At 36.2% G+C, this 14,009-nt stretch overlaps 2 protein-coding genes across 3 annotated transcripts; both read right to left on the minus strand.

Moving 5' to 3' along the window:
• Positions 1-137: 137 nt before the first annotated feature.
• On the minus strand, positions 138-6,233 carry LOC120283333 (rhodanese-like domain-containing protein 8, chloroplastic). The gene is made up of 8 exons (XM_039289984.1): positions 5,828-6,233; positions 4,254-4,307; positions 2,719-2,868; positions 2,305-2,479; positions 1,830-1,921; positions 980-1,083; positions 617-889; positions 138-508 (listed from the first exon to the last, which is right to left on the minus strand). Exons 1-8 carry the CDS (start codon positions 6,164-6,166, stop codon positions 355-357), a joined length of 1,341 nt encoding a protein of 446 aa, XP_039145918.1. The 5' UTR covers positions 6,167-6,233; the 3' UTR covers positions 138-354.
• Positions 6,234-6,432: 199 nt separating this feature from the next.
• Positions 6,433-13,765, minus strand: LOC120250453 (protein RETICULATA-RELATED 1, chloroplastic-like). Of its 2 annotated transcripts, XM_039259272.1 has the most exons (7): positions 12,975-13,759; positions 12,780-12,878; positions 12,446-12,666; positions 11,643-11,712; positions 11,392-11,471; positions 6,977-7,041; positions 6,433-6,871 (listed from the first exon to the last, which is right to left on the minus strand). In XM_039259272.1, the coding sequence occupies exons 1-7, from the start codon at positions 13,500-13,502 to the stop codon at positions 6,678-6,680; spliced, it is 1,257 nt and encodes a 418-aa protein (XP_039115206.1). In that variant the 5' UTR covers positions 13,503-13,759; the 3' UTR covers positions 6,433-6,677. The 2 variants fall into 2 exon arrangements, with proteins under 2 accessions (XP_039115206.1, XP_039115207.1); XM_039259273.1 differs by lacking the exons at positions 6,433-6,871; positions 6,977-7,041 and adding an exon at positions 10,324-10,636 and having other exon boundaries at positions 12,975-13,765.
• Positions 13,766-14,009: the final 244 nt, after the last annotated feature.

Consider the following 14,009-nt stretch of genomic DNA (forward strand, 5'->3'; position numbering starts at 1 on the left):
TATTTTTTATACTCATCTTACTAAACAGCGTGAAAAAACCTGACTTAGCAAGGAAATGGGATTACGGAGTACATTATCAATGGAAAAGTGATGAATTACTCATGGAAAATAAACTTTGTAAATTAAAGACAACCGGATTAGTTTCAGGAGATAATCAATATCCCTTTCATGTTCTTCAAGAACAATTAAGGTTATCAATAGAAGGTTTTGCCAAATTGGGATTACATTTAAAACATTAAACATTGATCAAACTGAACATTTAAACCATACAATTTTGGAAACCAAAAAAATGATCATGTTTCATCATGTGAATTAAGTGATCCTGGGAGCAAGGTGGAGATCACAAACATGGAATCAAACTTTCGGTTCCCTTTGCAGAACGCCATCACGATATATATGCCACTTTTGGTATCTTTGATGCCCGGGTAGAACTGGTCTCAGTCGAGGTGCATCTTTGCATTCCGAACTACAGCACCCTCTGAATTTGTCGACACAAGTCTTACATGATCTGAAAAAGGATGGGCCAAACATAATAAGTATGTAAATGTTATGCAAACCAGAATATTTGGCTTCTCATCGATATTAATCTTATAAAGCTTTAACATAATTGACTTACAAAAAGAGAAAGTTGCAATCAATATTTGCGCAATTCCGATGCTTGAACACAAGCAATTCTGATCCGCATAAATAGCATCTTGCAAAAGTACTGCCTTCAAAGATAATTTTAGGCCTTGTTTCGGCAATGGCTTCAGGTTTGTAGGCAGATGGTGGCAAAGAAAGTCGGGAGTCAAAAACAAACAGGTTTCCCACCCAATCGGCAGGGCCTTCGTTCTTGAGGTAATTGGAAACACCGCCACTCAATGTGTACAAGTTTTGGAAACCTTTGTGTCTGAAATTGGATGGGTTGAAATAGAGTAAGGCTGTCCCCTTAATTGATGTCATTAAGCAGATTTAGAAGATAATGAGTTTTAGTTGTTACCTAAGAATTGCAGAATATACGTCACAACGAATGCCACCAGTGCAATACATCAGTATATCTGTATTTTCCTTATCAATTTGGGCCAGTGAATCTGATGCAACTTCCTAAAATGAAGCAATGTGGTACATATTTAGCATTGATTCCACATGAAAAACATTATCATACCTAAGAACACTATGATGTGAAACATTTTAGAATGTTAAGCAAGGGTAAATAGATAGAGTTGAGATGTATACATGTATGAAATGGTAGATGACCAAATCAAACTGATGCTGCAGTCAGGTGTGGAGGTTTCACTCATCATACAATTAGAGCTTATTGGACCTGATTTTGTATGTAAAGTGAAGAAAATTTTGATGGCTGTTTTGAAGAGAGTGTGCAAGTTCTCAAGCACAAAAATTACTGAGTTAGAATAATATTGACCTGGCTCACATTTTCAAGACCTTTAAAAGGGCAATATTTCAAAAATCAGTTAGATGACTAAAGAGAAAAAAAGACTAATGCATTTTGCAAGTTTCTAGGATTGAGGAACCTAGTTAATGTCTAGTTTTGTTACAAAACAAAAAAAAATTTCGTCCCTTCAAATTTAGTATCATAGCACTGACCCAGAAATCCAATGTCTAGAAATCCATTCCCATTTCATGATATGGCCATCATTTACAAATGAAGAACACAGGCTCAAAGTAAAAATATATATATATTTTTCTATTTCACCTTATACAACATGAAAGTAAATCTTTTCAAAGTACAGTAAAGAAAGCTCACATTTAACTGTTTTAAGGATCCTATTACGGCAAAAGGATAATAGTTGAGACCTATTACACCTTTCAACAAATGCATGATGGCATACCTCTTGCCCTGAGAGTCCAAACGATGTGTTTCGAAAACTGTCAACATTAGGTCGTTCAGCTCCGTGAAAATGACCTACATCCCATTCATAGCCTGGACAATAGCAACTTTGTACTCAAATCAGCTAGTACAATTACATATTGATTGAGAACTACCTAATATAGTCAGACATTGCAAAACTAAATTGTAATGATAAAGTCAAACAAATTGTATAATTTATTGGCAAACAGGATGCCTGATGCACAGTTCTCTTGTAAGAAATGTAGATAAGTGAAATAAAGAGGATTAATTTGTAATGATCCTAAGAACGATACAAACTTCGACAGGTTTGTGTATTATGCAGCAAGATAACAGATATACTGCGTTACTAATAACAGGACTAAAGCAAGTCATTCATCCAGTAAATAATGACATCAGGAAGTTAACTACTATACCATTCAGAAACAATACTTTAAACTAAATGAGAAGGAAGTTACCATTTCTTACATCCAATAGAAGAGACTTCCTGCCAAGAAATACAGCATCTTCTTGGCTAAATGGCTTCCCAGCTTTGTTCATAGCTTGCATTCTTTCTCTCCATTCAAATGGAGCCAATGGGGTGGCTCGCATATTAGGGTCTAGCAAAGGAAGATCAGATGTGCCGCCTTCAACCTGAAAAATAAATTGCAGAAGTTGATAGAGATTGACCATAAAAGGATATCAACAATTGGAAAGACAGGTTTACAAAATGCATAGAACATAAAATAAACCAGCACACTAAGTTGTACATTTGAAAAAAGGAGTGGCCATTTAGAAAAAAAATTGGGCAAGCAAGAAAAGCAAATTCGTATACATGCCACACAGGAAATAAAAAATAGAATTATTTTTGGGTGATGGAGGGGGGATCTTGCCTGTACAAGAGAGGATTTATACCGCACTCTCAGTCGTGGAAAAGCATGTCCAGTTGTAGTTGGTGAAATCTGGACCAATATATCTGAGAATCTATCATCATCTTTAATCCAGTCAACATATGCCAAAGCATATTTGGTTGGTCCACTGAACTGCATAAAGACTGAAGTTAGTATTTACAAAAACATAGATAGGAAAAAATGCAGACTAAACATGGTTGGTGTGACAAATTTTGCTGCCAAATGTGCACCATCTTTGGATAAAGAAAAATATCACACAAAACATTTACCAAATGAGAGTAAATTTCCACTGGAATGTAAAAGTGGACCAACTAATGGGCACTTTCAGGCAGCCAAAACCTCAATATTTAGCAAATTGATTGGAAAAAAAAAATCTCTGCCTCACGACAGTGTCCAGGACGTATCTTTTAAGTAAATTTCATATCATGTAAATAAATTTGAATAGACCCTGATAGTATTGGGAAGGATATATCCCACTTTTATTCTTTTTTATTTATTATTTATTTATCTTGATGTTATGAATATATGTGACCACAAATAAACTTCAAAGATTTATAACCAAAATGAAAGAACCCCATTTCTTCTATTTTTTTTTTCCAAGGTGCCTAGTTTTTGTTCGAAAAGTTTACCTCATAATTTATAATCCCACCTTTTGCAAAGTACGCTCATGTCTTTTTCTATTTCAGATTTAAGGAATCTTAATTTTTTTTTTAAATAAAAAAAAAGGGATACAAATATTGACCTAATCAATCCAATCTGGATGAACAGATTGCATCAGTAGCATGCTTCTAAAATAGGAAGATGAATGAATGTGTTTACATGAAAGAGATCCCTAATTACCATAGAAAGCTTGAACACTATCAAAATTGGTCGAAAGGCATTGAGAAAACAATAGTTTATGATTTGAATTCATACTTCTAAAATAGGAAGATGAATGAATGTGTTTACATGAAAGAGATACCTAATTACCTTAGAAAGCTTGAACACTATCAAAATTGGTCAAAAGGCATTGAGAAAACCGTAATTTATGATTTGAAATTCACTAGCATGAACAAAACAAGGACTCAGGCGGTTAACATACACATATATGGTATGCAGTTGACCTAAAGTGACTGAAGAATGGCAATAAGAAGAGCTTAATTTGGCAAATTATAGCATTAAAGGTCTACAATAAAACAAACTAAAGATATGATAGATATAGAATACAATATTGCGATAAATAAAAATATATCTAGAAAGCCTTTAAAAATCCAGTCAAAAAGATATGTTTAAATACATAAGCACTGAAAAAGATGGTCTTACAAAAAATTAGAAACCTTTCTCACAAGGCAGTAGGATGATTTTTATGAAATAAGAATAAACAATTATCAGACATGAAAGGGATCAAGGCAACTTTTTGCTCTCAGGTTTTTATCAAAGAACAACAAGAATAACAACACAAAATAACATGCTCAGCCTGCAGGCCTCCATGAGTGATAAATGATCCATGGAACAAAAGTTCAAAGAATGAGACATGCCTGTGCATTGATTCCCTGCTCACTCAAATATATCCGGCCATGTATGTCAAGCCCCTGCCAAAAGGCAATAAGAGGAGGAATTCAATCCAGAAACAAATATTAGATTATTGAAGTCTTCAACTCATTAAAATTGACAATGTATCTTGGCATAACATGATTCATAAATAACAGTACACTACTTATGATGAAAATTTCACATTGATATCGTCACACAATACACCACCTTAAAAATATTGTACGGATCACCTAAACATTCAACTTAGTCACCTGTAACACATAAAGTGTAGTACATAAGGTTCTTAAACAACTGCATCAACTATATAACTTATACAAAGATTTGGCAAGAAACCTGCTGTGCTGTCCAAGTGAGAGACGGAGGTTCAAGACTTACTGGTAACAAATATACCAAAGTGGCTGGTCCACAAAATTTAGCATTTTTCAAACAACTCACTTTTCTGTGAACTCTAGTAAAATAAAGCAACTCTTCAATAGCTTTTACAAGAATCAAGTTACAAAATATATTCAGGAATAACTTTCATATAAATCAAGCTCTAAATTTCTCAAGTCTATTTCACCTAGAGATGGCAACGGGTAGGGTATTGGCAAGGCATGTCAAAACCCTCACTTGTACCCATAACCTATACCCTATACCTTACCCGTACGTTCCAAGGAAAAAAAAAATCATACATTCACCCTTACCTGCAGGGTACCCGTTTAACCATTGTTCATGTTTAAATTAATGAATTAAATTTAAATAATAATAAAAAAATCATGAATGGAAATTTCATGAGATAATCTTTATGTAAGAAAGAAAAGCCTGCTTGACTCGGAATAATGTTTAATTTTTTTAATTTAATTATAATTCTTAATGTAAATCCAAAATTTAATTTTGATAATATAATGCTCTATCAAATATAAATATAAAAATTAAATAAAATTCAAAATAATATTTAAGAGAAAATTTAAAATATTATTTTCAAATTAATCACTATGAGAATGGATCTTTGGTAAATTATGAGTAAATGTTTAGCTTAATAAAAAATTATATATCTATATATATATGAGGGTATGGGTAACTGTACCCTCTTCAAATGGTAAGGGTTCGGGGAGGGTAGGGTTTACCCCTACTCTGCCCGTACCCTCTCAAAAAATGATGAGTAATGCCTTTACCCGTACCCATACCAGGTCAAAGAGATTACATGGTACAGGTACAGATATACCCGTCCGGTAGGGTAGAGATTGCCATCTTTAATTCCACCTAGTAAGAAATTAAGGATTTTGCAACAACAATTCCAGCTATCAGCCACTTATCTATCAAGCCCCTCTACAGAATCACAAAAACAATGCAAAGATAACGAAACTCAAGTCATTTGAACCTTCACATTCTAAAGGCATAGCAAACAAAGATGCTTCACTATACCCTTTCCACTCCATTGTCCACACCTCAAAGCAGTCAATAACTAGCACTATCTAACAGTTCAGCAACACAAAATATGAACTGCCAACAGGATCGCCCAATAATTCATCATATTGCACATAACAATCCGCCAACCCAGATGGAAAACAGCGATTACCTGAAGGAAAGATAGGTGCTTGGAGACCTCGACAAGGGGGTCCTCAATCAAGACGAACTTATAGAAATTGACGACCAAGAACCCCACATCCTCTTCTTCCTTCTCCTCCGCCGCCGCCGCAGTCACCGACGCCAACACCGCCACTTCATCATCCCCACCGCGAGCGAAAGCAAGACTCAGTACAGTACGTCGTCTCCAAGTTGGTTGTGCGCGGGAGCGGTACTTGAACCTCCGGAAAGAGGTTAGAATGGGAAAGATCGGAGGGCAGGAGAAGGCGATACGACGGCGGAGAGCCGGTGGTTCTCCGACGAGCACACCGGCGCAACTCCATGTCGCCATTCTCGCCCAGCTCTCTCAATCTCATCCGTCTCCCCGCGCAGTTCTCGTCTTTCACATAAAAATCGCCTCTTGACAACACTTGTATAAACACCCCTGCAAAATTTGTAATTCTTTGTAAATAAAAATTATTTCGCAAATACACCCTTGAAATTAGAGGTTTTTGCATGTAACACCCCTGATCATACTTGCCTGCGCTCCTACAAATAAAATTTATTATAAAATAAAGGTCCCGCGTGCATTAATTGCCCCAAAAATACAAAAAAGTCTGAAAAAAATTATTGCTGCTTTATTGAACAGAGAAAACAGGTTACATAAATACAAGAAAACATTGAGAAGAAACAACCAAAGTTCTACTAATGCTACACTGCTACTACACCAATGACAACAAGAATGATATATGAAACTAGAAAATCAGCTATATAGCAACAAGAGCAATTCAAGGAACGGCAGTAAAATTCTGAGATTTTAATTTCTCAATCTGACATTGAAAATTGATGGAACACTTGAATGATCATTGAACGCCGCTCCATCGAGCCCAATCGACAAACTGCATGCCTCCGTATATGTTGTTGGCAAATCGTACACCGACAGTGAAAGCCATAGCAACTGGCGGTACACGTTTCGCGACTGGTGAGGCCTCCACGAGGCGCTCCAAGCCGTTGATGATCTGATATCGGGTGTTGGAAGAAACTGCGAGGAACACACCTGAGAATTTGGACATTATCAGTGAGACCAATGTAGGTTTATAGGAAGTGAGTAATTCTTGAGAAGGATTATGAAGTCTCTACTGAAATAAATTATGGCATATACCCCAAAGTGCAGCACTTTTCACAAGTGGTGGAACAGGAATGTCCTCGTCTGATTTCTTCATGCTCCTGGGAATTAGATCATGAACAAATAAATATCATCTGCATAATCTTAGAGACATTGTGATATCTGAAATCACTAGATCAATACATGCATTAAATACAAAAATCACACAATAAACAAGAAAAGCACTACTGCACTTCTGCAAGGGAAGGTAACTTCTCTATACACAGAGAGTAACGGAATTATAGCGCCTTTAATAAGCAAGAGAAATGAATAAAATTTAGAGGAAAACCTAGATGATCTTTCCTTTGATAAAAAAGACAAAATGGAAAAGTTCTGATCACACAACTTAACCTAAACACTTTTAGTATGTAACTACTGAACTCTAAAGGAAATTGTAAGCATCTAAGATTGAGTTCAATATATCTTATCTACGTTCACATGTGAACATGATTTACAACCAAAGTCTAAAATAAGACTGTTGGGTCCTGATCATATTTAAAACAGTTCGATGTATATCATTCATTTCTTCAACTCTCTATGCTTCAAGTTCACTTGAAGCCTATTTATTCTCAGTCATTCCCTTCAAGAACTTGTCATACTTCTACATGCACATGAATCAGCAATTATAAGATTTACAGTAGAATCTTAAAACACTATATTCAGACAACTCTAAGAATTGCAAATCTCCGAGAAACAATGGGAAAATCATGATATAGCTTTAGCACTGTTATTATGAATAATTGACATCTGAAAGTAATGATCATCATCAAGCATAAGGGGAATATATATTTAAAGCAATTAATGACAATGATAGAATCTTTGTTTTGATGTACAGAAATAGCTATTGGAGGACAAAAAAATCCCAATGAAATCATTTGTGAGTAGAAGTTAATCTTTTGTTTTGTGTGATCACTAGCTATTCACATTAGTTGAACCACTCAGCTATACAAATTTCTCTTCAATTTTGTTTATTATTGTTGCTCAAAACTTATCGGCTCTTTTCAACTTTGCTATAAGATGCAACATGATTCCTGGTTTCAATCCCGCTCTTAGAAATAATTTTAATAACCTCATGTATGCAGATGAACGATTTGATTCTTATCACGCAGGCTACTAGGAAATCTGCTCGTAATATCAATCTTTGCTTTAATATTTATGAGCGGCTTACTGGTCAGCGTGCCAATAAAACTAAGTCTGACATCTATTTTCCTACCAGGTTCAACTGCATGCTTAAGAATAGTAATTGTCAAATCCTTGGCTTTAATACAGGTTTCTTCCCCCTTACATATTTAGGGATTTCCATCTCTCCTAAAAGACTAGCTCTACCCACTTTTGCCAGAATGCTTGACAAAACTGAGAAGATCTTGTCTTTTTGGAAACATTCTTGCATTTCCATGGTGGGCAAAACAATCGTTATTAATTCTATTCTTATGTCCACTCCTGTGTATTACTTGTCAATCTATCATGTTCTTGATACGATTTTGGATGGTATTACTAAGGCTGCTAGATTGTTTTCTGGTCAAAGGGTGGCAATAGAAAAGGCATGAACTCAGTTAGCTGGACAGATATTACACTTAATTATGCTGAGGGGGTCTCTCTATCCGTAACTTGCGTGCAACCAAAATTTCATTAATGGCGAAAAATGTGCTTGGCTATCTTAATTGTAGTGATGCATTATGGGTGGATATTCTCATTAATAAGTATGGCAAGGTCAATTTTTGGACTGATTCCATTCCAGCCAATTGTTCTTGGTTCTTTAGAGGTCTCTGGCACAATGCTATTGCTATTATGCCTCAGCTTTGGTTGCTTCATTTTAACCCTGATTATACTGATTTAATGAAGGATCCTTGGTATTTTGAAATCCCCTTAGCATTTAAACCTACTTTTATGAATATGGATTTCAATCTGGATCGGATGACTTTGTCTGATTTCTTTTTGGACAATGCTTGGAACATCACTCGGCTGCATAAGGTATTTGGTGACTTTCTGAATTTTGATTATCTTACTAATGATAAATTCATCAGCAGCAATGATAATCAATAAGTGTGGTATCCTAAATCTAGGAAACACAAACTCACTTCAATGGTTTACTCTCACTTTAATAAATCTGCAGGTTGTTTGGTTCCTTGGGATGGTTGGGGTAATATTTGGCGATTATATATTGCTCCCAGACCCAAACATTTCCTTTGGTTACTTCTTCATAATGGTATTAAAACATATGATTATCTTTACAGTTTGAACCTTGGTCCTTTAACTCTCTGTAAGTTCTACAATCTTTGTTTTGAAACCACTGAGCACTTGTTTAACACTTGTCCCAAAGCTCAACTTGTTTGGAATTTGATTAGTAATGCTATTGGCAAACAAATCATTTTTCATGATGGTTTCTCGTCCGGAAATTGGCTTAGCCCGACATAAGCAGAATTTGACAAGCGTGTTCAATCGGTGATTGCTGCTGCTACCTGGTTATTATGGAAGGCAAGATGTAATCTTATTTTTCGTAATGAAGCTCCTGATTTTCATCTCATCCCAATCCGAGCTGTTGATCACGCCAGGGAGTATTCTCACTCCACATTTTCTCTGATTGGAAAGCAGCTCATACTTAATAACTTTTCTCTTACTGACAGTCCTTTTCTTTTTGTAGCCACGGCAGGCAACAATGAGTCTGAGATCTTTGGGGCTGGTTTCTTCATCATAAATTCCAACTCTTAATTCATCTATGCTGGCTGCTGCGACAATCCTGCTGATTCGATTATTGAGGCAGAGGCTCTGGCACTTATCACTACATTGGGTTGTGTTTTTGTGTCAGATCTTCAAATCAAAACCATCTTCATTGCCAGTATTGATCTGCACAGTATAATCAAGGCTGGAAATCCTCAATACTCATGGCGGCTTAATCCTTTAATCACGAGCATTACTGACTATTTGGCAGAATTGGGAAGTCCCCAGCTTCATATTATGCCTAAAGCATGGGTATCAGCTGCTGCTACTTTAGCCCTGCATGGTATACACTCTCATGTTCTTACTTTATTCCATCATGGCAGGGATCTTCCTTATTGGCTTATGAAGCAGCTCAAAAAGAATGGAATCTCCTTGTAACTCTCTCTTCATTTAGTCCTTTTGTTTGGCTCTTGTTTTTAGGTTTTTTATTTCTGTTTTGGTTTTGCTTTTGATGTCTTTGTATTTTTTCTTTGTTTGTTTCAGTTTTTGATCTTGGCTTGTAATCTTGAACTCTTGTAACTTTTTATTTTTATCAATAAAATTAGCTCTTTGAGCTCTTTCCCTCAAAATAAAATAAAATAAATAAAATAAAATAAAATAAAAAATCTCTTCAATTCATAATTACACAAAGATGTTGGGACTTCATTAGAAGATAGATATTTTAGCTCACATGCGACCTCTGAAAACTAAAAGTTTATAAAAGCTTGAACAAGTTGTGCCAGGCTGAGTATCCAGCAGCCGTTGCCTAGGAATACCTTTTCAACAAACTATACCATAGCCAAAACTTCACTAGATAAAGACACCTAGCGACAAAATTTCAGAATCTAATGAGCAAGCACAAGAATTAGTTCTGTGAAACTTCGCGTATTTATAGTAGATTGATATTGGGGGAGTGGGATGGAATACAATTGGACATCCAGCCCCCAGATAATAGTACAACTGAATAAGCAAAAGCAAAAGCAAACTAGTGTCAAAGCTGTCAAGTTTAGATAAATTTAGACATATCAGAACCAGCAAATACCACCAATTACAGAATCAAATAGACTTTCGATTCCTTATATCGCAACTGTAGATGCACTGCACCCATGGCATGCTTGATGACTGATTTTATTTCTTTGTTTGTGAATAACAGTTAAAATCAGATGCCAAAGAATGGCCAGAGGGGGAGAGATTTGTCGATAACATAAGCTAAGACTACTGGCATTAAAGCAATGATGATAGAGGTATGAATTCTATGGTTTCAATTTCCTGTTAGGAAGAAAATTAATTTTAGCAATAATACAACTTTAGAGGCATGACATGAATGGTGAAATAATAAAGGTGAAATTTTCAATAATCATGAATTTAACCTTGCTTGCAACTGCATACCTGCATCTAATTTTCAGTGATGCCAGTGTAAAAAATTGAGACAGATGAACTAATAAAACTTTAACATGTTAACAAAATAGTATGCATTAGTTGAACAGAACATGAGGTATTGCATAATCTCAGAAACTGAATGACTAGAATGAATGAGTTAGTACATAATATGAAAACAATAACTCATCCAAAGTAGAGAATGACATCTATTTTCTGGTGCATAAAATTATGTTACATTTAGCCATTTAGAAAAATAGAGAATGAGCAGATAAATTAATAGCAAAGTAAGAGACTTCAGAAACAACAAATGATATGCAGTGTAAAATTCAACATACCTTTTAGCAGTCATAATCGTATTGGCAATTCCTTGACCAATAATACCACATACAAATCCAACTGATCCATACAAAACCCCCTGCATTGCAAACAAACACATTTTTAAAGCATGGTTTCGTAACAAGAGAAAATCATTTAGCAGAACAATTGCTAGAAGTGGATTCACAAATTTAAGGGAAACAGCAATTCTGCATATTACAAACCAGATAGACATGACAACCCAAAGCCAATTCTAGTGCGAATTCGCTACCTTGTAAAAATATGTACCAATTCTCTGTTGAATTGAAAATTTGCATCCTGGCCTTTCAGCTTCAAAGACACTGTAATGGAACATTTAAGCTAGACAATTAGTTATAAGCCATTTCAAGTGATAGAAGAACAATAACCAAGGGATAGCACTAATAAACAAGCAAAAACAGAAACAATATCCCCACTATTAACTTTAAATGCAATAAGAATATGCTATGCAAACCCCAGAGGCCATCATAGCTAAACCTTGGGGTGTTAGCCACTTCTTATATTATCTACGAAAATTTAAAAAATTAGAATGTTGGCAGGTGGTGTTGATAGGGTGCATCCACTAGTGTGAATGTAGCATGAGAAGTTGGAAAAAACAAATGCAACAATACTTACCACGCATGCTTAGGTATTTGATATATTCTGTGGGCAATTGATATTTGATATTACATATATTAAATCAAAAAGGTGTTCTCACAGCCAAATTAGTATATGGCAACATGATCCTAGCCAAATAAAATTTCTATTAGAACTGACACCTGATATGTGAAGACCATGAAAATAAAGGCCTGAAAAATTCTTGGCTAACTAAGATGATCAATCATAAAACTTGAGATACATAATGACATGATTGCACATAACTGCCCCCTGAAAGCATGAGATACTCTAAATAATATATTATACTTAACTAAGCTCCACATGCATTACATAAAGTAATACACTTGATGAATTTAATCTGCACATCATCAGTAAATTAAATCTGAACAGAATAGATCATAGAATCAGAAAAGACCAGAACTTCTCAAGGCATCTCACCTGCTTGGTAGAGCTCCCAAAGTGCGAGCCATTTGTCCAGAGAAACCTGTTGATGTGGACGCCTTCCCAAACCGCACATATGGTGCTAACAAGCCAACCAAAGCAATATCAACAACCACTCCCACCAAAAGATCAGCTGCATACAACTCAAACTCCGCCCAAAAATCATCGCCCCTCTTTTGTACTTCAGCAAAGGTCGCACAACAAGAATCAATCAAGACCTACATTACCAAATCTCAAAATTTTATTAAAAACAACACGCTTTTTGGTCAAACATTGATTATGAACCCAGCAATATAAATTCAAATGGAGAAACTCTCAGGTCTCTACTCACCTCTGTCCCAACTTTGAAAAGGAACGACGGGTCAGCAAGCATTCGATCCCGGAGCAGGGAACAAGTCCTCATCAAAACACCAATAGGCCAACCTGATGCCTTTTCAAGAATTAGAGAAAATTATTTACACTAGAACAAAAAAAAAAAAATCCAATTTTTATATCACAGAATTGAATCATAGAGATAAATATATACTTGCAAATCCAAGTATCTCAAAAGAAGCAGCTTTGGAATCCCAATAGTTCTGGCGGCCTCGATCATATCAGCGGGAAGACTCACTCCTCGAGCCTCCGTCTCTCTCATCACCTCCTCAAACTTCAGCACCGGCCCAAAATTTCCCTCCTCTTCCTCCCCACCTCGATCACCAAGGTCATCATCATCACCGCCGCCACCACCACCTCCAGAAGGGACCTTCCCATTTCCACCGTCTCCACTCGAAGAACCAAAATCCAAAGGACTTCTCGCTTCCAAAACCTCGTCACTCTTCTCCGCTGCAACGACAACAACATCGCGAACCACTTCTCGAGAAACACCTCCGTCGTCGGAGCTCGAATCGTTCGACGACTTCAACTCGCTACGAATCACAGAGCTCCGGCAGAGACTGCCCCTATTAGCGCTGAACGAGATATTGACGCGAATCTTAGCTTCAATCGAGGTTGTGGCGTTGCTGCTAGAGAGAAGGTGGAAGCCATGGGAAGCGCGCAAGGAGGAGAAGGCCGCCATTTTCGACTAGTTTGGAGTTCGGAAAAGAACCCAACGGGCCAAGTGATCGCCTGGTTTCGCTTCTCTTCGACCGGATCGATCCGACGGCCGACGATCGCTTGGTTTTTAAACACCGCAAGTCATAAAGAACCGCCCTGGAAAATGGTAAATGTTCTATGAAAACTTTATATATATATATATATGACCCGTCTTCTTCTACTAGTGTCTAAAGATAAGAATTCTAAGGGACATCCGTCACTCAACTATTGGATTCAAATTCAATTCCTACAAATCATTCATCTATGATAAACAGTAAACTTAATAGTTAATTATGTACAATGCAACCCTAACTATTGTTCCCCACTCTCTTTCAACGAGATAGAGCTTTTTCAAAATCTCTCAAAATGGAATCTGTTCCAAACATATATGCCATGGCTCTTTACTTCGACAGGTATCTCTTTCTTCTCATTTTTTTTCTCATGTTTTTATTTTCTACGGATGCTTTATAAACGTTCGCAAAGAATATAT

Source organism: Dioscorea cayenensis, chromosome 19 (genome assembly GCF_009730915.1).
Source record: "Dioscorea cayenensis subsp. rotundata cultivar TDr96_F1 chromosome 19, TDr96_F1_v2_PseudoChromosome.rev07_lg8_w22 25.fasta, whole genome shotgun sequence".
Taxonomy (NCBI): Eukaryota; Viridiplantae; Streptophyta; class Magnoliopsida; order Dioscoreales; family Dioscoreaceae; genus Dioscorea; species Dioscorea cayenensis.